Below are 20,930 nucleotides of genomic sequence, written 5' to 3'. Positions count from 1 at the left end.
GCACCTCAATCCCAAACGCACCCTAAATCTTGAATGTTGTAGTTATGTATCAATATCATCCTTTTTCACGAAAATCAGTTCTCAACCAAATTAACTAGAAACAAGCGATACACAGTTCTCAACTTTACTTGGCTTCGCCACCAGCTGATAATGGCATTCCAGTTCATTGCTAATTCAAACTTTCAGAGAGAAAGCCAATTAATTGGCTATTATTAGTATTAGTTCCTTCAATTCGGACGGGAGGGAGACTTGAGATTATACATATGCTGATATGCGTGCGTATCATCAGACGGCAATTGTCTCACGTGGTGGTTGCTCGATGATCAAACTATCCCTTTTTGTTTCTTTCTCACATTTTTGGCCTCAAAACGATTCTACAAGTCCCTGTGCAAATTTAAACCAACACTAACGCAGTTCATGCTGTGTTGCTCATATCAAATTCACGTCGGCATCATGTGATTAACAATACATACACTACTTTAATTTACATTCTCTTTTTTTTGTAATCAAGCCAAAAAAACGTGTCCTATATACATAATATAGATAGAATCTTTTTTAAGTTTAAAAGAGTTTGTCCCATATTGACTCTTTAGGATTACATCATTGATTGAGATTGCGTCCATTTATTTTCTTCAGAGTGCATTAAAACGAGTGGCTGCAAGTCCTGAAGCCACGTCGTGATTGCTTGGACCAACAACACCTGCACAGGTCACGATTGATGATCCTTATCTACCCCTTTTCGCAATTTATGATCGATCCCTATCCCTTACCCCATTTGAACGAAGAATTAGCCCTGGCTGTTGCATATCTTTCCGATATTGCGCATTGGAGAAAGTTTTCACTGCTCCGACATATGGTCCCTCGTTCGTTGAAAATTTTCACCTGTATATTTCAATTATTTATGTAATAATAAAAATTACATAAGGAAAAATTTAAGATGAATGAGGATAGTTGGAAGAGTTGGACTATCGGCACCCTTCTAAAATTCTTTTAAAACCCCTCTTTTGTTTCAATTATATTTAAGGACAAATATTCTAATATATTTCATATTTATTTTATCTCACTTCAAATTTTTGTATTTTCTCTCTTAAAAAAAAAAAAAACTCATGTATTTTCTCTGCTATCAAACTCACACATTTAATTTTTTTTCCTCAAATTCTCTATAATTTTTTCTTCAATTACTAAGACAATCTATTGATAATAAATAAAACACATTCTGACAAAATTATTTATCTTTTTTTAAGGCTCATAATAAAACTTTTTACATCATAATCTTATAGATATTTTATTTAGTTAATTGATTTTTATCAAGAAGTTTATCACCCATAAAAGTTTTTTTATGAAGAGCGAGAAAATAATAGAAAATTAAAAGATTTACAAATTAAACATTTTTATTTAGAAATAAGGGTATTTTTGGCATTAAGCTTAGCATTATTGAAAAAGGAGTTTCAGAAGAATTTTGGAGGGGTGCCAATAGTCCAACTCTAGTTGGAAATGAATTTAGGGTGAGGTTATTTAAACCCATTAATATACTCTATAAGCTTATTTACTAAAAAAACTCACTACTAAAGTATGAAAAATTAAGATTTTGCTATATTCACCCACCTTAATACCCTAGATGGCCCCAATCTATTTTAAACACATAAATATACCAACTAATACGCCCATTGATTTCCTTCAAATATAAATCAATTTTCTGATTAAAAAATATTGTGGATTAGTATCAATCATCTAAACAGGTATTTGATTGGAATTATTATCATAAGTTAACAAATTTGATTTAAATTTTGCTTGAATTTTTCATTACAATACATCGTGTTTAAATAAATTGCATATATGCATGCCTCTAGTTACTATCAATTTGTTTGCGTTAATAACAAATCAAAACCAAAATAAAAATTAAAAACATGTAAAAAGTAAATGTCATAGTTATAAGTTAATAAAATTAAATATTAAATAACTATTTTTTGTATATTAATTTTTGTAACTTAAAAATAATTTTAAAATATACTAATATTAAATAATATAATATATTAAATAAAATAAAATTATAATATAATATATCAGACACAATATAATATAAAATTTTCAATTTAACTTCTATTTACTAATGTCAAATATAATTATTTAATTTAAATTTATTTTGAATTTTTTTATTTTAGTAAATAATAAATTATTAAATAATAAAAAACTTTTACATATTTAAATAAAATTTATTTATGTAATAAAAGTAAAATAATTTATTGTAATTTATTTATTAAATTTTTATGTATATTAATATTAATATTTTATTATTATTATTTATATTAAATATAAATTTTATTTTAATTAATATAAATATAAATTAATATCTAATAAATATAGATTTATTATAAATTATTGAATAATAAAAGTAAAATGATTAAATTTAAAATATGGATAGTGTTTTAATGCAATATAACCTAAATCATATTTTCTCATGGGTTTATTTTCATGCTCTTTTCATTATATTAGTCATCATTTTAATGCAGTGCAGTACAAGTAAAATTTACAACAAAAAATGAGCATGCATAAAAAAAAAGTATTTTAATACAATATAAGTGTAATACAAGTTGTCAAACGCACCCTAAAAACTTTGGGTTAATATAAACCATTATTTTTATGAAACATAATCTCTTTGTATTAATTAAAATTCATATCTAATATTTTGACAATATGTTGTGACAAATGGTCTTGATGTCGTGCTTTTAAAATTAATTTTCACCATATAATGTTCAATTGGCCCTGAGTATAGTTTTTTAGATATAATATTATATGTTTACATAATTGAGATGCAGAGTTTATAAACTGATCATGTATTATCATGATGCATTAGGTGTTAATTGACTTTATTTAATAACAAGAATTATTAATATGATAATCTTATTTTATCCATCAATAAATGACATGTCAAATATCACATCACATGAATACATATTAGATATTCCAACCACTTAGGTATAGCATTTTAATTGATAATTTGATTCTGTTTTCTTCGTTTTAGATTCTTAAAATGGGGATTATTACAAAAACATACTTGAAGCTTAACATAAACTTGATTTGTCTAAATATATTCATGATGGTATTAATATCTTCTAAACCTTAAAAGAGAAATTCGTTGATACCAATAATAAGCATAATGGTCGTTAATCCGTTATCCGTCGCAGAATCTAGTTAAATGTCTTCTTTACCCTTAATTGCTTGAGAGTTGAGAATTTACCCCCTTTTTAACTTTTAGCAGCTCCCAGTATACAAACCTCCAAGCAGTGGTTTTTAGTTGTTGGCGCCCGTAATTTGTAAAGTGCGGCTCATTCTCCTGTGGGCGCACAAACCTCGAACAATTAAATACTATTATTGGTATTTCGCAAATTAAAAGGCTATATATTCCTGCAAGATAAAATTATTTTACAATTTTATTGTTTTTTTAACTTAACAAGCTGACATTCTCAAGCTCATATCACGTTAGACTACTACCAAAGAAAAGGTTATAAAATCCAATCCAATTGACCGTAATTGATTAGTTAAACAAAATGACATTCTCTCTTCTGTTTTGGTGCTTGTGCTGCCCTCTAAGACGGAATGCTCCTCTAATATTGTTGTACAAAATGTCAAAAGACTAATCAAAATAATACAAAAACTTAAATACACCTATGGAACTATTTGGGTATAATAGATGGTGTTATTTTTTTTTTTGATTACATGAGACTATTGCTCAGATTACAACTTATATACATGAGACTATTACTGATATTTACAAATCAGACTATTACTGGGACCAACTGACATCAATGCTAATGGAGCTCTGCCCAGATTTTAACCCTCACAAATATTCGAGGGATGTATACTCCTCACTCATGGGTAAGGGAGAAGACTGCCTTCACTCAAATTAATTGAAGAAGGAAATACCTCCACAATACTTTTGTGGGGGTCGAACTGCTGCCCTCCAAGATGGAGGGCAGCAGCCCTAGCCACTCGGGCTATTGCCCGAGTGGTTAATAGATGGTGTTATTTGAGTTGTCATTTCATTGATTTAACAGTTGAAATCATTATCAACATTGAGGTCATTGTGGGTGACAATGAATTAAGGGATAAATTTGTTTAGATGATACAAGATGTTTGAAGTTTGAGCCTTAGCTATACCGATGAGAAGAAGATTTAGTTTATAATTACGGTATGCTTTAAGGAAAGGGCGGTCATATCTTGATTGCTTAATCAATGTTACAACTTACAATCAAACAGTGGCAAGTGGTGGTGCATCCCGACCGCCCATGACGTAAATCAATGCGCTGCATGTGTCTCTTCAGACATGGTTGCATAATCCTTTAATCATTTACCATTTATTCTGAACATTATGTCAAATAATGTTCCCAATTTCACCCCAGATGCCAACTGATATCGTCCATTTATTGATAATCATCATTATTGAGGTGTAATTATTTACGCGTAATTATGAAGCGATATTTTTATTTAGGTGGATGGATAAGCGTAACAGTCCAAAGATGTTGAAAAAAACATCATTATTCATTCACCAGAAAGACAAAAAATAAAAAATAAAAAGAAAAAAATATACCCTGTCATTTTAAATCTATTTAAACGAAAATTCATATTTTTGTTTTTAGATTTAGTTTGCTTTAGAGAGATTTCACGGTTAGAGAGAGAAAGATAACCATAAATAATTAAATATAAATTTTCTTGCGTGCCAAGTACCAAATGATGTCCGTTAGTTTGGCGCCGAACCTAACTTTGCCGCTGACAAAGCAAACCGAAGCGCGGAAACGATACGCCGAGCCTCCGAAAACGAGCCAAATATCTAAACCTCAAAATCTTTAATTCTAACGACGGCAACTTTTAGGCTCCGCATAAACTGTAGCCAAAAGAGAGCATCATCGAGACAGCTAAGCAAAAGCCATAATCGATCCGATTGTATTTCAAAAACATAAAAATTAACCTAACAGAGACAGAGTTGCAAAATTAATCATTATTATTATTATATCATTTAACCAGCCACCTATTTCTACTAAAAATTAGAAAAAAAAAAGGATGGTGGGACCACTTTTGTAAACCACGTAGCAGAAGCCACGTATCATCGGAAACGGTGCGCACCTGGCAGCACACGTTAAAAATAAAATTGATTTGAGGCATGAAAATCCGTAGCCACGCACGTTTCATTCATTCGCTTCGGCCGAAAGGCCAACATTTAACAATGCCTGACGCTTAGCTTCCAATTTGCCTCTGGCCTCCAGCCTGGCTTCTGATATTTCTTTCCAATTGTTAATTGTTATATACATATATATATATAATTAAAAATCATCTATCTTTAAACAAATCAATAATTTAAAAAATTAATAATAACAATCATCATCGGTTTGTCTCTTTTCGCCGATCCTTCCTCCCTTTCTCCCCCTTTATTATCCTTCTGACTCATTCTGATAAATCTTGTTTACAAAATCTTCTTCTTCTTCTTCTTCTCATTCCATTTTTTGTCTCAATTTCCTGAAATCCTCTTTACAGGTAATAGTCTCTATCATATTTTTATTTAAAATTATTTATGTTTCATAGATTATTCTTATTTTCTATATTTTAAAGTTATTTATTTAATTAGCAGAATAAGGAATTGATCGGTTGGCAAAACTAAGTGGAGGCGATCATATGGCGGAGGAGCACAGATTCCAAGCACAAGAAGGGCACAGGCTCTGCGCAAACAACTGCGGCTTCTTCGGAAGTACGGCGACGATGAATCTCTGTTCGAAATGCTACCGAGATCACTGTCTCAAGGAGCAACAACAAGCGTCGATCAAGACGACGGTTGAGAATTCTCTTTCGGCTTCTCCTCCTTCGTCATCCGCCCCGTTCCTCGGATCTCTCCCCGATCCTCCAGCTTTGGCCCTGCCGGAAGTCAACGGAGATAAGGATGCCGACGTGGCTGTGGTCGTCGAGCAGCAGCAGCAGCAGCAGCCACCGCAGCCGAATCGGTGTTCCGTTTGTAGGAAACGGATCGGGTTGACGGGTTTCAAGTGCAGGTGCGGGACCATCTTCTGTGGGACCCACCGGTACCCGGAGAAGCACGGATGCTCGTTTGATTTCAAGAAGGTTGGCCGAGAGGAGATTGCTCGAGCTAATCCTTTGATCAAAGCGGAGAAGCTCGAGAAGATTTGATTCCCACCGTCCGGATCTCATTACATTTTAGGAAATGAAGACGTCGTGTAATCAACGTCGTCAGGACCGTACATCCGGTCATGCCTGAGGCTTGATGGTTGATAAATATTCTCTCTTTTTCTTTTTTTCTTAATTTTAATTTTTAATAAGGTTAATTTTGGCTTCTTCTTTTTTTCTTTTTCTTTTTTTAAATGCATGTAAAAAGTTTGGGTTAAAAAAGAAATTGGGAGGAGGTTTCATCCAATTCCGTGTAGATTATTAAATCTTCATTTCGAGAGTGAGAGAAGTTGGTTACTTGGTTTGGATTTTTGATTTGCTCGTGTGAAAACTGCATGTGCGGCCAATCATGAGAACCCCGTCTCAATGGATGCTGCCCATTTTCAAAAGTTGTATTTTTTTTTACTTTTACCCAGTTGGATAGAAAATTAAAGAAAGGTAGGTTTGTGTACTTACACGTTGTTGTTGGCATGTTGCTATTGGACGCTCAAAATTGAGGTCTTCATTTTCATGCCATTAGGTAGATGCATGAATCAGTTGTTTGTGCTTGGAGCGTATCCAATCAAATCAAGAATGGAAAGTAGAAACGTGTTTGATCACCTCTTAACTACTGAAGCCTGCGGCCAAAACTAATACACATGGACATAAAATAACATATTAGTCTTCTACTTGTTGAAATTTTATTTTATATGCCATTGATGTTTACTGCTATTATATTATATACTATTTTATAAGTGGAGTTATTAGCCGCCGAAAGTTTCTGTTACACCCCTCAATTTTTATGTCGTATATCCTCAATTATGCATCCTTTACGAGAAAGTAACAAGAAATTTGAGACTTGTAGCAAAAGCTAACTATAACAAAAACCATATTGGTGCCGTATGATAATAGCCTTTTGTCGAGAATATTTAACGACGTTCACAATTTATATTCTTGGACAATGAGAAATTGAATTTTTTTCACCTTCCAGATGTTGGGAAGACCCAAATGTGCAAACAAGTCCGGCCCAATTCAGATGGCATCCATTCACCATGAAGAAGTGAGGATTGAGGAAAAGATTAAAATGTAACACATTAAAATACTCATCACCTTGTATATAAACGATCACCAGATAGCTGATGAGCTTGTGGATGAGAGAGATATTGCACAAGCCTGGTTCATGCATAAGCAAAGGCTTTAGGAAATAAATTTTTTGCAGGCTCCACGGGCAGACTCGTGACTTCTTATTATCTCAGATAAATTTACAAATTTATTAAACTAGCCTAAAAAATACGCGTGAAATACTCAATTTTAATTTCTATTAATGTAAATGAGAAATTAAAGTTTCAACATTGAAGGAAATATATAAAATGTAACAATTTAACAAAAATTCTCTATTTTAAGTATGAAATACAAAAATTCTTCAAATTAAGCACAAAATATTTAATTTAATCTGATGTAGGACGTTATTTTAGGAATTTTAAGATTCTAGAATTTTATTATTTTAGAACTTTCTATTTTAATTACAGTCAATTATGGTATTTTATTATTTTAGGACTTTCTATTTTCATTAAAGTCAATTAAGGTATGAGATTTAGCTAACCTAGGGAAGTATCTTTTATTTCCATTATAATTGTGATTTAATTTTCTTTTTTAAGTTAACTTAGAGAAGTGTGTTTACTCTATTATAAATAGAGAGGTTTTGTTATTATTTTCATAGTTCATATTCAATTATTCAATAAAATCCCTCTTTTATAATTTTATTTGGAATTATCTATCAAAATCTCTCTTGTAAAGTCATTTGGATTAGAGCGTCATTTAATCTCGCTTTACGCATTATTAAAAATCTCATTGAGTCGTTTGGATTAGAACGAGATCTAATTACGCTTCGATTAGAGAGTGCCCTAATCGCGTTGGCTTGGTCCAGTACTAGAACAATAACTAGTGTTTCTTACCCTATCAATTCCGCTTCCGCCACCCTTACTCCATCATAATCACAAGTATTTTTAATTAGAGAAAAAAATATTGTGACCAACCACAGTAGGTTTGGTTTTAGGTCTAACAATTGTCAATTTTACTTTATATATTTTCTTAATTAAGTATTGAAAGTTAAATAATTTAAAAGATAAAAAAATAATGCTAGTTAGTGGATACCCCCAGTTATCCACTGGATTTTCCTCTTTACCAAACTCGCTTGCTATTTGCAGTGGGTTTTGTTATATATTACCAAAGTTACCTATCACCTGTAAAATTATTCTTTCCGAAATTTTATAGATGGATAATTGTTGATTTGTGGCCAAAATTGTCACCCCAAATTCCGGTTCAAATTTGGGATCGTTAGTGTGCAAATACTGTAGATATTATGAAAGAACTTATAATGAAAATTTTTTAGTTACAAATTTCTACACCTTCTAGTGATTGCAGTGGCTATATGAAGATAAATGATCTCTGCTACAGACTAGAGTTTAAATGCGACATCTCTTTTATGCAAGACCAAAAAAAAAAAAGAAAAAAAGTTGAACACCAATCTGCTTGTCTACCACTAAAGAGCAATATATGGTGATATAGATTGATCCATGCAAGATATTTATCATGGTATCAGTTTGTATGGCCTACTAACATGGCAGAGGGTGATGTAAAAGACTTTGGAAGTATTGGTGGAGATCTGAGTTTTAGTCATATTGTGTGCACATTTTGTGTTCTTTGAAAAGATCTCGGATGCATCAGTTTTCCTCTTTGTACATCAGTATGATTACTTATAAATTGATTTATAGTAAGGCTATATATGCTTACTTACTAATGTATCACTATTCATTTTAATGCAATCTGCATGATATTTGTTAATCCTATTATTAAGTATTATCCTAGTGTTTTTATAACACGCTCAATGGATAATACATAAAATGTCACATCTGTGAGTAAACAAAATATTATAAGAAAATAACTATAAAAAAAAAAATTAATGTCTATTACAGACAAATCATCATATAAAAAAATTCTATAATTAGACTCATTCAATTTATATATCCCACTCAAGTATTTGTAAAAGTAAAACATTAAAAAAATCTTTCGAAATCTAAAACGACACGCATTTTATTTAGAAAGATTTCATAAATGTTTTCTGAAGGATTATCAACACGTAACGTCGTGCATTATAACATATGCGATTTCGCACTAGATGGAAGCACAATGTTTTTTTTTTTTTTAAACAATGTATTAATAGTTAATTTTTTTTTTTTCCACAAACGTGAGTGCTTTGATTGGTGCACTAACAAAGAGTTTACTAACAAACCTTAGCCTAAACAAACTACAGTTTCACAATAGCAATCTACAAACATTAAACACCCTTCGAATTACAACAAGGTACATATTTCGATATATCTAAAAGGGTTTTCACGAAAGTTGCGAAAACCTTTTTCGCAAAAGATAATTTAAAAAAGGAAAACAATCAAAGAACGTGTACGTATAGCCAGCTCTCCTATCTAGCTATATACAACAAATCTTCAATTAAATCTCCGAATTTCAAAAGATCATAGTTCGTCTTTAGTGACTGATGATGATGATGATTCTTGGCCATCTGTTATTCCCCAACATTGCTTTGACGTGCTTAAACTTTCTAACCTGACTTCATCAGCAATAACTGCATCCGAATCATTGTTGCGATACCACGACCAGTGAGCTCTTCTTTCGTCCAAAATCTTCAACCGTGCATGTCCAAAACTTGACTCTTGAAACATCGAAAGAGGGGATTTGGGCTCCTTAAACCTTCACATAGTCACGTATATTAATTTCCCAAACAAAACAACACAGTCAAAAATATATTTTCTATGTTAAATGTTACACCTATACCCTTCAACAATTAATAATCTATTTTACCTGTTAATTAAAGACACTGCGAAAATTTATAAAAAAAAAAGAGCGTAAGTGGTAAAAAGAGTATCTTGAATGGACTAAAGTACTGTTAATTTCCCATGAAAAAAATCATTAAAAAAAAAAAGGTATAATGCACCATTTACATATAGTGAAATAATTCTTTACTCACTCTAATGCAAGTCCTTCTCTGTTCCCTCCATCACCAATTGTTATATAGATCGGACCACATGGATCAGCCTTGTTGTCGTAAATCCTAGTCTGTAGTTAAATCCAAAATTAAAAAAAAAAAAAAGAATTAGAAAATCTTGTGACACAAATGTGGCACAAGATCACTATGATGTCTTTATATAAATTAATGAAGGGGGATATATATAATGACTTACGAATCGTTCATAAGCATGAACATGGCCAGCAAAAACGACGTCGACTCGTGCATTATACAACAACTCTTCCATGGAGTTTCTCATGCTTTCACCTTCCCCTTGATGAGCAGTATTAGTATTATACCACGGAGCATGCAGGAGAACAAATATCCAAGGAGTCTTCTTCCTATCAATCTTAGCCAAGTCAGCTTTGAGCCATTTATACTGAGCCGAATCCTCGTCAAAATCGGTATAAGATCCCAGCATTATAATGTGAGCACCAGCAACATCAAACGAGTAATACAGATTCGAAGAGGATCCGCTCTCTTCGTAGGGCATGAGCCAGCGTGCGTTGTAGGCCTTGAAGGCGTGGGGGAGGATGATGGGGATCGACTCGATCTCGTGGTTACCCTCCGTCACCATCCAAGGGCGGCTGCTGGCGTAGGGCTCAACCAGCCGCCCGAAGGAGTCCCAAAGCGGCTGCTGAAAATCTGCGTACGACAAATCGCCTGGTAATAGAAGTACGTCGTAGTCTTTGCTGCCAACATGTTCGAGCGTTGAGTTTGTCCATTCCGTTTGTCCAAGGTCTCCTGTAGACACAAAAGCTTCTCATGTCTAGCTAGCTGAAGGAGCTACATCTTAGATTTTCATGAAAATTTCATCAACACGGATCAAAATGAGAAAAAAAAAAAAAAAAACTATAAACTTAAGGAGGTTAACACGTAAAATATTCAAAGAAATCTGTAAATTTTAAAAGCTATAAGGATGTTTTGGGATACTTTTTATAATATAAAAATTAAATAGGTATTTAAATAAATAAAAAATAAGGACTAAAGTATTCTTTGTCTTTACTAAGAATTAATGACAGTTAGGTGAAATTAGGATATATCCTAGAAAAATATTATAAATTTTTAACCAACTGAACAACACAGATTTTATGTGATAATAGTAAGAAGTGTACACTCTTCTAACTTTTCCATTTTGGTGTTCTTGCTTATTCTCGAAGCACTAACCAAAAAAGACCGTCACAAACCTAAAAATTAAAGCAAAAGCATGTTTTATTAGCATCAAAATCACCTAACTCCAGAAAAGCAAGTCTATTTTAATTGTTGTCATCTTGCAAACTCCAACATCCTCTATCAACGTAATTGGAGAAATTATAGAATACATCTGAAGTATTATGTCAGTCATACAATAAACAAATAATATTATGACATGTGTGCATTTATTTTAAAAAACAATCATGCAAGTAGTGATTATATTAAATTCAATTACACATGTCATGCATGTATTAATTAGTTGTAATACATCAAAGGTATTCTAAAATTTCTCAAGTAACTGAAACTCACTTTTATTCATTCACGTATCAATTTATTTCATAATTTGCCATAATTAAACAAATACCCAAATGGGACACATTAAATTTACCAGCATATGAAGAAATACTGTCTTTTTTTGTTTTTTTTTATGCATGCCTATTTTTTATGGCTGTGCTTATTCCTAACAATATCTACAGTTTCTTACACAAATAAATTATCTCACCTACCAACGATAGCGAATTCTATGGGAAAACTTGCCGGAGGCATCTTGAATGAAAACTCGGGCCCACGACCGCCGCATCGGTAATAATAAGTAGTGGCTGGTTCAAGAGGTCCAATTTTAACGTGGTGGATCTTGCCGGATTTATAAAAGAAGAATTGATACGAGGTATGTTCTCCGGTAGCCATTGTGTTATATCTCCCTGGTAATTTTCCATATTCCACCACTGATTCTGCTTCCTTGTCATCCGTTATCCAAGAAACTCTAATATAATCTTTCCCCGCCAATGAAATATGGACCTAAAAAGAGAAGTGAAAAGTTGTTGAACAAAGTGAAAAATTAAAGAACTAATTATAATGGGCGTGAATGTTTTCTTCTTGTTATATATGTGTATTTACCTGTTGAGGATCGGATTCAGATCGTTTGTTGGGAGTTTGAATGACACTGCGAGGCGGTTGGCGGATGTAATATTCTTCGGCTGATACATGAGAATGAAGCATTATTTGAGGGACACAGCAAATTGTTAAGAGAACACGAAATGCTGCTGGTGACCATAATTTTGCCATTCTTTTTTCTTGCGATTGGAATTTGATGAAGCTGGGGAGGGATATAAGAAGGGGTTTACAGAGTTTGAAAATTTGTAAATTATTAGTTGCATTGGCGTGAAGTAATAAGTGCATTATTAGAATATTTATTAGTTAAATTTAGCTGTATGCTTACAGAAATGAAACACTCAGCAGAGAGTATCTGGCCCGCCCTCTCAGAACTGGCAAATATCAATTCTTAATTTTGAGCTAGCTAAACGAGGTCAGCTTTTTGCTTCACTTATCTTCAGTTCCGTATATTAGTGGCCACAAGAAACTAGAGATAAACGGTTGGAAATATATATATATATAACAAACTTATTCAGGAGTACATAGAGATACCTATCTTCGTTTCTTAAGTTACAGATAATTTATAATCAATTTTTTTTTCCATGATCCAGTTATTACTTGTTATAAAATTAAGAGACAATGAGAAATTATTTTTAAGATACATATAACAGCTGCCTTATAAATTAGTTAAATTTTAATATGGAGGCTCTTGTCTTAGCTAAGGCAACTGTGTCCGAAAATCTAAAGGCTTCCATGGCCAGGCAAACACATGAAAGAAATTGAAATTCACAGGAAACCGCGATTATGTAATTTCAGTGATTTTTTTTTTAAAACAAAAAAAAAAATCAATGAGCCGGAACGTGCAGACGAGTAGTAATAACCTAAGAATCTACCATGCGATGAAATTACAGAGCGTAGCAATTAATTTTCTTTCAACAGTGATAAGGACTGCTGAGGAATAAATTAAAATAACAGTAGCGCGTATAAGTCAATTGTCTCGGGAAATAAGGCATCGTGTTTTCATTATTTCTCGATATTAAATCAAGAAATTCAATTTCAACTGTTTTGAGTTTAAAATAACATTTAATTTTGGTATGAACACGTACGGATCAATGGAAACAAGTATACGTGGGGTTGGATGTCTGGTCTGGCTTATATCCGATTAGTTGACTCGGAACAACTAACAAAGGACATAGTTATAAGTTTTAAAAAAGTTTACCTAACAATTAACTAAGAACCTCATCGTTCCTTGTTCTCGTTGAATTATATCAATGACATGATTTCCTTTTCGTATTCAAATTGGACGTAAGAGAGGCAAATGGACAAGAAACAATACACCGACCAAAAAAAAAAAAGTAATGATAAGCCCAGAATAACAATCATGCATGAATACATACAAACGGCCGAACACAAACAAAGGGGTCACTGTAAAGTGTAACCGTGGCCGCAATGCAACATTACTAAAAGGTCAACAAACATCGTAACCATGACGAACTCTTTTGGCCTTGGACAAAAAATAAGTAACAAACCACAGCAATATAACAAAATAATAATAATAAAGGAAATTCCACCTCAGAAATTAGATGCCACGAATATTCTCTGATTACACGTACGTGTCCTCCGGCTATGCGCCCACTTGCCAACTAACCATATGTGTGCAGTCTGCAGGCTGCACCGTCAATATCCTAAAACCACGATCCTTATTAAAACAAATTATTATCATCTCGTATCCCATACTAGGAATTAAAGAAGCAATTCCGTTTAGAGAACTTTTCAGAATCTCCCTCTCCGTCGTCGTTTCATTCATTATAGATTTCATCAGTCATCTGCGTACGCCCATGGCTGCTCAAGGTTTTCGTCATTTGGTGTTAGCAATATTGGTATTTGCGTTTGAGGCCTCATTATTTAGCGGCGTCGTTTCGACATATGTTCGTCCACCGCCGCGTCAGACTCTTTTTTTTCATCATAAAGATCAGGATTCCGCTTCGCCTCAGCAGGTAATAAATCTCTCTCTATGATCTTTTCGGCTTCATCAATTCATTCATTCATTCATTCTCTGGCTCATAAGACATCATTGATTCTCTCCAACCCCCCCCCCCCCCCCCCCCCGGGGGTATTTTTAGAGCCTATATTAATTTGGATTCAACTATTTAATAGATTCCGAAATATAAGAGATTAATTTAATTTAATTTATTTCAACTTGAAGATTATAGATTAATTGCTTCTCATTCTCTGAGAATGTTTTAAAATTTATTATCTACCTGTGTACCCTTTTTTTATATATTCAATTTGAAAGATGGAGTTTGATGGTGTTTGAAAGATCATCTTTTAATTAGATCTCTCGTATATTTTTAATGATAGTGTATGAGTAAAAATTTACATATATTTTTCACTTTATTTGAGTATAGAGAAAACACATTCAAAGAAATATAAGGTACTGTAAAATAATAGTAGCAATATAAAATTTGCTCTCCCTTTTTTTATTATGCTCTCTCATTTAAATATAGTGACGTCATCTTAATTTGTTTGAGACTACGATTATTAGTGCCATATTTAAGGTCGTAGTTGCATGGATGGTGTGCCTCATTAGGTCTAGAAGTTGGTTAGATGACCAAAAAGAAAGAAATTTCAACCTTTTTCACTCACCAATTTAGTTGAAAAGAACCAACCAACTGATCACTTTTTTTGGGTGATTAATTTCTTTGAACTGATAGTGTTATCAATACGAACAATGCGTTAAGCAATCAATGACGCTAAAGTCAAACATGCGAATTTTGTATAGCATACTCTACTGGTTTGGCAAGAAAGAACCACGGGATAACCAGTAAGCATTTTTCTTTTATAAGAAAAAAAAAATAGTAATCTGTATTTTGAAATATAATTAAAAAATAAAACCAAAATTTTATTTATTTATTTATTTAATCTATTTCTAGTTACATCACAACTGTTCCGGGAAATTTGATTCAAGATGTGTCATTTTATTACTGTGGAGAATATGCCACCTGGCGGAAGCCTAAAAAGCCTAACCTGAATGGTGAACGCTAAGTGGATTTTGGGTTGTCATTTCACATTTGTCAACTTTACAAACATTGGATATTTGAGACTTGAGAGTGCCCACACGCCAACACCCTTACATTAGTTAGAGTCAACACCAATATAATTATTCTGTAGTATTTATCGGAGTTGGGTTAGGTAAAGTGGGCTAGGCCTTTCTAATGGCCCATAAAGTCCAAGATAGCAAAATGGTTGAAACTTTAACACATTAGACATCGTGACATTGTGCTGCTGCAGGTGCATATATCACTAGTTGGCCAAGACAGAATGAGAATATCATGGATTACAGAAAATTCATCTCCAGCAACGGTAAAATACGGCACGTCTCCTGGTGTTTATGACAATTCTGCTAATGGAACAACATCTTCATATCATTATGTGCTGTACAAGTCCGGTGAAATTCATGATGTGGTCGTTGGCCCATTGAAGGCCAACACAGTTTACTACTATCGATGCGGCCCAGACTCGGCCCAAGAACGCAGTTTCAAAACCCCGCCTGCTCAGCTTCCAATCAAGTTTGCAATTGTGGGTACGTATGTATGTATGTATGCATGCTTGAATCTTCTATACAACCCGCCAATGAATATATAACATGTGCACATTTTTTAAGTTGTATGTTGTATGGTTCTACTGATTTGTGCATATTGCAAAATGGCAGGTGATCTTGGACAGACCGGCTGGACGAACTCAACGTTGCAGCACGTAGCAAAATCAAACTACGACATGTTGTTACTGCCAGGGGACCTATCGTATGCGGATCTTGATCAACCTCTTTGGGACTCATTCGGCCGTATGGTCGAGCCATTGGCTAGCCAAAGGCCGTGGATGGTGACACAAGGAAACCACGAGATAGAGAAGCTTCCGATCATCCATAGCACTAAATTTACGTCCTATAATGCAAGATGGCGCATGCCGTTTGAAGAGAGTGGTTCCAATTCAAATCTCTACTATTCATTCGACGCTGCAGGTGTTCATGTTGTCATGTTGGGATCTTACACTGATTTTGATCAGAATTCGGATCAGTATAAATGGCTAGAGGCTGATTTGAACAAAGTTGACAGAGGAAAAACTCCATGGATAGTGGTGCTTATTCATGCTCCGTGGTATAATACGAATACTGCTCATCAGGGTGAGGTTGAATCCGAGGGCATGAGAAAAGCCATGGAAGGGTTAATTCACCGGGCTCGTGTTGATGTTGTTTTTGCTGGGCATGTTCATGCGTATGAGCGCTTTGTAAGCTTCATCAATTTTCCTTCTTCACCATCAGCTACATTCATCATTTTCATTTTCATTTTCATTTTTTTTCTCTTTAATTTCCTGATAATTTTTTTATTTTTATTTTTATTTTGCTCTATAAATGTGTCAGACTCGTGTTTCCAATGGCAAACCTGACAATTGTGGCCCGGTGCATATAACCATCGGGGATGGTGGTAACCGCGAAGGCCTTGCGAGTAGGTAATAAATTTATTTTCACTGAACAAATTAATTTTGTATTTTAATTATGCGGATGTTGGAACTATCAAGTAATTTTTATTTTTATTTTTTGTGGTGTCGTCTCTTGTGTTACTCAGATTTATGAATCCGCAACCTGCAATATCAGTATTCAGAGAGGCGAGCTTTGGGCATGGGCAACTGGAGGTGGTGAATGCAACCCATGCACAGTGGACGTGGCACAGGAATGATGATGATAAGCCAATTGCAAGCGACTCAATTTGGCTGAGGAGCCTCACATCTGATCCTACTTGTAAATTGTAATCCTGCAATGTCTTGGAGCCAATATACTCAAAATCACAATAAAAAGCACGCATATCAAAACATAGATGCCAAAGCTTTTATCTTGTAACTTATTCATTTATTTGTAACCTCGTGGACATTATTTTATCAACCAAAAGGAAAGTGTCAGTAGATAAAAAGGACATTTGATTTTACCATGAATATGTGTCTTGATTATGAATGAGGTAAGACCCAACTTGATCAAATTTTTAGAGCCCATTAGTTTTTCTATCTTTTATAAATGCTACCAAAGTGGAATGGGCGGAGAATCACATAATGGCCCAAAAAAAAACTAACCCTTGCATTTGAGAGATTTTGTAACTTAACTGATCTATTAAAACTTCATCAGTTGTTTGTATTTAGAAAAAAATATGTTGCGACATCTAGAGCTTTCCTCTCTCCCTGCAAGGAGCCGCAAAGCATGTCGGGCATATTCATTAATTTTTATTTTTATTTATATGTTTAGTGGTATCGTTTGCAAAAAGATTTTCAAATCTCTCTTTTTTAAAAATAAAATAATAATATTTAAAAATGGAAAATAAGAAAAATGTGTTTAGTATGACTCGTTTTTTAAAAAAAAATTAGTTATACGAAATTGAAAACATAAAATCAAGTTTCGTATTGGGAGGAAAAAGATAGAATCCATTTTTCAAATGCATTAGCTATGAATGAAGGCACTGGGTAATTTAGCAATTTCAGCTGCCGTAATATGTTTTTATTATTGCCTCTCAATGTGGCATTAATCAGTAGTTTGTAATAATTTCTCTCTGGTTAATGGAGTGAAAGGCTTTTTGTGCCACAAGTTGGTGCCTCCTAAAATGACAACACAATCCTTTTAGATTCATAATTATGTTTATCAAAGGTCAAATTTTGTTGCTGCTTCTTCCTTCTTCTTTAACTGTAGCTGTGATTTCAACTTGGGAATTTTCTTAAAAGCAGCAAAACTAAAATTTGTTGGATCATTGCTGATATCCAGCGAAATGTAAATGGGAGAAAATTTGTTTAAAATTCAGCATACTCTAAAGAGATTGAAATGTAATTACTCATACTCTAGCTAAATATACAGTAGTTAGTGGTGATACTTATATTTGGCGGGACTCTTATCCCCCTAAAGTTATGTTTGTAATCACTTAGTTGATCTAATGAAAGTAATTCTTTTATATCAAAAATAAAAATAAAAAAGTACTAGGAAGCATAAATTTATTGATATTATGAGACAATTGGGACGGAGTGGGTTTCTTATTATCAGCAAAACAAGTGTTCTATGTTAAGTAAAACCATGAAGCACTCGTTACCAACTTTCAAGCTAATTAGCCCATGCATCTATTAAGGTTTATCTTTGGAATTGGGGTTGAAATGTTATAAGCGGTCTATTTCATAAATTTTGAAGAAAATTGTGTTTGGTAAAATTTTCAAAAACTGTTTATTTCATAATTTTTTTTTCTATTTTAGTAGTAGCTTTTATAAATAAGTAAAAGGTTGTTTTTATTATTTTTATAAGCAATTTATTTAATAAATCATCTTACACTTTTTAAGTTTCTATTATATCTTTAATATTTTAATAAAAAGACAATTATAATTTATTTTTCATAAATCCTACACATATACAAACTTTTGTCTATTTTGGTTAATTAGCTCATACATGCACATGGATTAAGGCCCCATTTAAAATTGAAGTTAAAACACTATAAGCGGTTTATTTCGTAAGTTTTGATAAAAATGATGTTTGGTAAAATTTGAAAATTTGTTTATTTCATAATTTTCTCCAATTTAACAATAGCTTTTAAAAAAGAGGTAGAGGCTTTTTTTTAGTATTTTATTAAATTAACGACCATAAATTTTTAAAATTCTTATTATAACCTTAATATTTTAACAAAAAGACAATTATGTTTTATTTTCCATAAACCCTAATTATATATAAATAAAAAGCAACTTAAACTATTTTGTTAATTATATAATAAAACAACACTTTCATAATAAATTTTACAAAATACATGTATTTAGCAAACACCAAGTCACATTTTTTATAAGCAGCTTATTTGATATGCACAACAAAATAATTTATTTCATCAGCCATAATAAATTCTAAACAGGCCCTAGAACTTGGAAAACAGATTGGATATTTTCTAAGTGAACATCATCGTCATACATATATTTGTAAGTGGAGGTGGTTTTACACAAATTGTGGGGGTAAGAATATGACTACCACCCATGAGGCCATGACCTGTTGACTAATGTCATGCAATTTAAGATATATTTGGTATTGAGGTTGAGAAGATATAACTTTAAGTTAAAGCATTCGAGTATTTGTAAACACTAATTGTTATGACTTAAAAGATAAGATATTTTGATTTCATACTTATGTGATGAAAAGTTTGTAATATCTTTGTTATTTTTATCAAAATTATTACTTAAAAATCATATTCACTATAACTATTAATTTTTATTTTATAAATATATCTTTTTTTTCATAATAATAATAATAGGTTAGAAGTTACAATGCCTCGATACTAAATAAAAAAAGTTGTTAGTATCCTCAACTTATCCGAAAACGACGGGTAACAAATTTAAGTCCACTGTTAATTGGATCTCTGCTTCGTAGGCCCGTCCAAATTGCAATGCTCCACTTTTTGACATCTTCGCCCTTAAAACTGTACTGGAATTTTTTCTCTCTCAAAAAAAAAAAAAAAAAAAAAAAGTTTACCCTTATATATTAATTAGCCCACTAGAATTGCCAATCATGTCACATATAAACAGCCACAAAGACCACATTGCAGCATTCAAATTCATAATGGAATTGATTTTGTGGGGCTGCAATTCGGTTATTATTCCTATCCATATGAACCAGACAAACTGGAAACTTAAAAATGAAAAATAAAAGTGTTATATAAGAACTAGAAATTCATCTTCATTAAATTCAATCAACAAGCAATGCCCTTAAATTATATATATATATATATATATATAATTATTGAAGGAAAAAAAAAAAAAAAGTCATAGCCAACTTCTTTGACGTGTGGTGTGAAACAGAACTGAATTAATGGAATTCAAAAGATAGGGCGTGGGTTTTTCCGTGGTCCCCTTTTAGACTCAACACCAAAATTAAAAATAATAATTAATAATAACAACAGAGTAATCTTAATTCCTAAAGTAGAGGTTGATGAATGATCAAAACCCTAAACCCTAAGCTAATAAGGTCACGTGTAGGGCTCAATGCACACAGTTTGGCTACCATGATACTGTGAAAAAAAATTCATCATTAGCCATGCAGGAATTGGTTATTATTTGATATGATTAAATATGGCCTCAGAAAGTAGACAAAACTCAAAAGGAGCTTCCTATTTAATGAGATCATGCTCGTTGTCATTACCCATGGGTCATGGGTCATGGGCTCATGGCTGGTTAAAAATTTAATTTACAAAGAACTTTAATAAAAATAAAAAATATATATATTGATTACCTGTGGGTCATTGAACCATAATCCCTGCCAATGAGATCACAACTTCCCCAATGATGTGAAAAGATAAAAATTTCCAAGGCTTTCACGTGTCTAGCATCAATGCTGTCCAATCATAATCCACGGGTCAACTAATCTATCTACTTCATCGGTGATGCAATCATCTCCATCTTTATCTTTGGGTTAATTTTTTTTTTCACTCACCTCACTTTTAGCTTAATTATGCATGGGCCTCTCTGTTTTATGAAAAATGAAAAAAAAAAAAATTAAATGTATATGAATAAAAGTTCTATAATAGGAAGGTTTAAAAAAAGAATTACAAGCTTACAGAAAAGAATAATTCATATT

At 32.7% G+C, this 20,930-nt stretch overlaps 3 protein-coding genes across 4 annotated transcripts; 2 read left to right on the top strand and 1 right to left on the bottom strand.

Annotated features, from left to right (window-relative positions):
* Window positions 1–5,178: 5,178 nt before the first annotated feature.
* On the top strand, window positions 5,179–6,479 carry LOC18037942 (zinc finger A20 and AN1 domain-containing stress-associated protein 6). The gene is made up of 2 exons (XM_006430173.2): window positions 5,179–5,529; window positions 5,624–6,479. Exon 2 carries the CDS (start codon window positions 5,668–5,670, stop codon window positions 6,172–6,174), a length of 507 nt encoding a protein of 168 aa, XP_006430236.1. The 5' UTR covers window positions 5,179–5,529; window positions 5,624–5,667; the 3' UTR covers window positions 6,175–6,479.
* A 2,931-nt stretch (window positions 6,480–9,410) lies between these two features.
* Window positions 9,411–12,747, bottom strand: LOC18039928 (purple acid phosphatase 22). Of its 2 annotated transcripts, XM_024182162.1 has the most exons (6): window positions 12,645–12,747; window positions 12,323–12,521; window positions 11,932–12,223; window positions 10,407–10,975; window positions 10,193–10,281; window positions 9,411–9,915 (listed from the first exon to the last, which is right to left on the bottom strand). In XM_024182162.1, the coding sequence occupies exons 2-6, from the start codon at window positions 12,488–12,490 to the stop codon at window positions 9,681–9,683; spliced, it is 1,353 nt and encodes a 450-aa protein (XP_024037930.1). In that variant the 5' UTR covers window positions 12,491–12,521; window positions 12,645–12,747; the 3' UTR covers window positions 9,411–9,680. The 2 variants fall into 2 exon arrangements, with proteins under 2 accessions (XP_024037930.1, XP_006430235.1); XM_006430172.2 differs by lacking the exon at window positions 12,645–12,747 and having other exon boundaries at window positions 12,323–12,629.
* A 1,149-nt stretch (window positions 12,748–13,896) lies between these two features.
* LOC18039927 (probable purple acid phosphatase 20) lies at window positions 13,897–17,316 on the top strand. Its single transcript, XM_024182132.1, has 5 exons — window positions 13,897–14,295; window positions 15,590–15,881; window positions 16,011–16,585; window positions 16,719–16,807; window positions 16,924–17,316. Exons 1-5 carry the CDS (start codon window positions 14,137–14,139, stop codon window positions 17,105–17,107), a joined length of 1,299 nt encoding a protein of 432 aa, XP_024037900.1. The 5' UTR covers window positions 13,897–14,136; the 3' UTR covers window positions 17,108–17,316.
* Window positions 17,317–20,930: the final 3,614 nt, after the last annotated feature.

Source organism: Citrus clementina, unplaced genomic scaffold (assembly GCF_000493195.1).
Source record: "Citrus clementina cultivar Clemenules unplaced genomic scaffold, Citrus_clementina_v1.0 scaffold_6, whole genome shotgun sequence".
Taxonomy (NCBI): Eukaryota; Viridiplantae; Streptophyta; class Magnoliopsida; order Sapindales; family Rutaceae; genus Citrus; species Citrus x clementina.
Note: the sequence above shows the minus strand (reverse complement) of the source record. Positions and strands in the feature narration are given on the sequence as shown.

Bases quoted from the DNA above. Each gene is read 5' to 3' on its own strand.
- LOC18037942 (XM_006430173.2), top strand. From the start codon at position 5,668: ATGGCGGAGGAGCACAGATTCCAAGCACAAGAAGGGCACAGGCTCTGC.
- LOC18039927 (XM_024182132.1), top strand. From the start codon at position 14,137: ATGGCTGCTCAAGGTTTTCGTCATTTGGTGTTAGCAATATTGGTATTT. The intron at 14,296-15,589 runs GTAATAAATCTC...GTGCTGCTGCAG, and splicing joins ATTCCGCTTCGCCTCAGCAG to GTGCATATATCACTAGTTGG. The intron at 15,882-16,010 runs GTACGTATGTAT...GCAAAATGGCAG, and splicing joins AATCAAGTTTGCAATTGTGG to GTGATCTTGGACAGACCGGC.
- LOC18039928 (XM_006430172.2), bottom strand. From the start codon at position 12,604: ATGCACTTATTACTTCACGCCAATGCAACTAATAATTTACAAATTTTC. The intron at 12,224-12,322 runs GTAAATACACAT...TTCTCTTTTTAG, and splicing joins CTGAATCCGATCCTCAACAG to GTCCATATTTCATTGGCGGG. The intron at 10,976-11,931 runs GTAGGTGAGATA...TTGTGTCTACAG, and splicing joins CATAGAATTCGCTATCGTTG to GAGACCTTGGACAAACGGAA.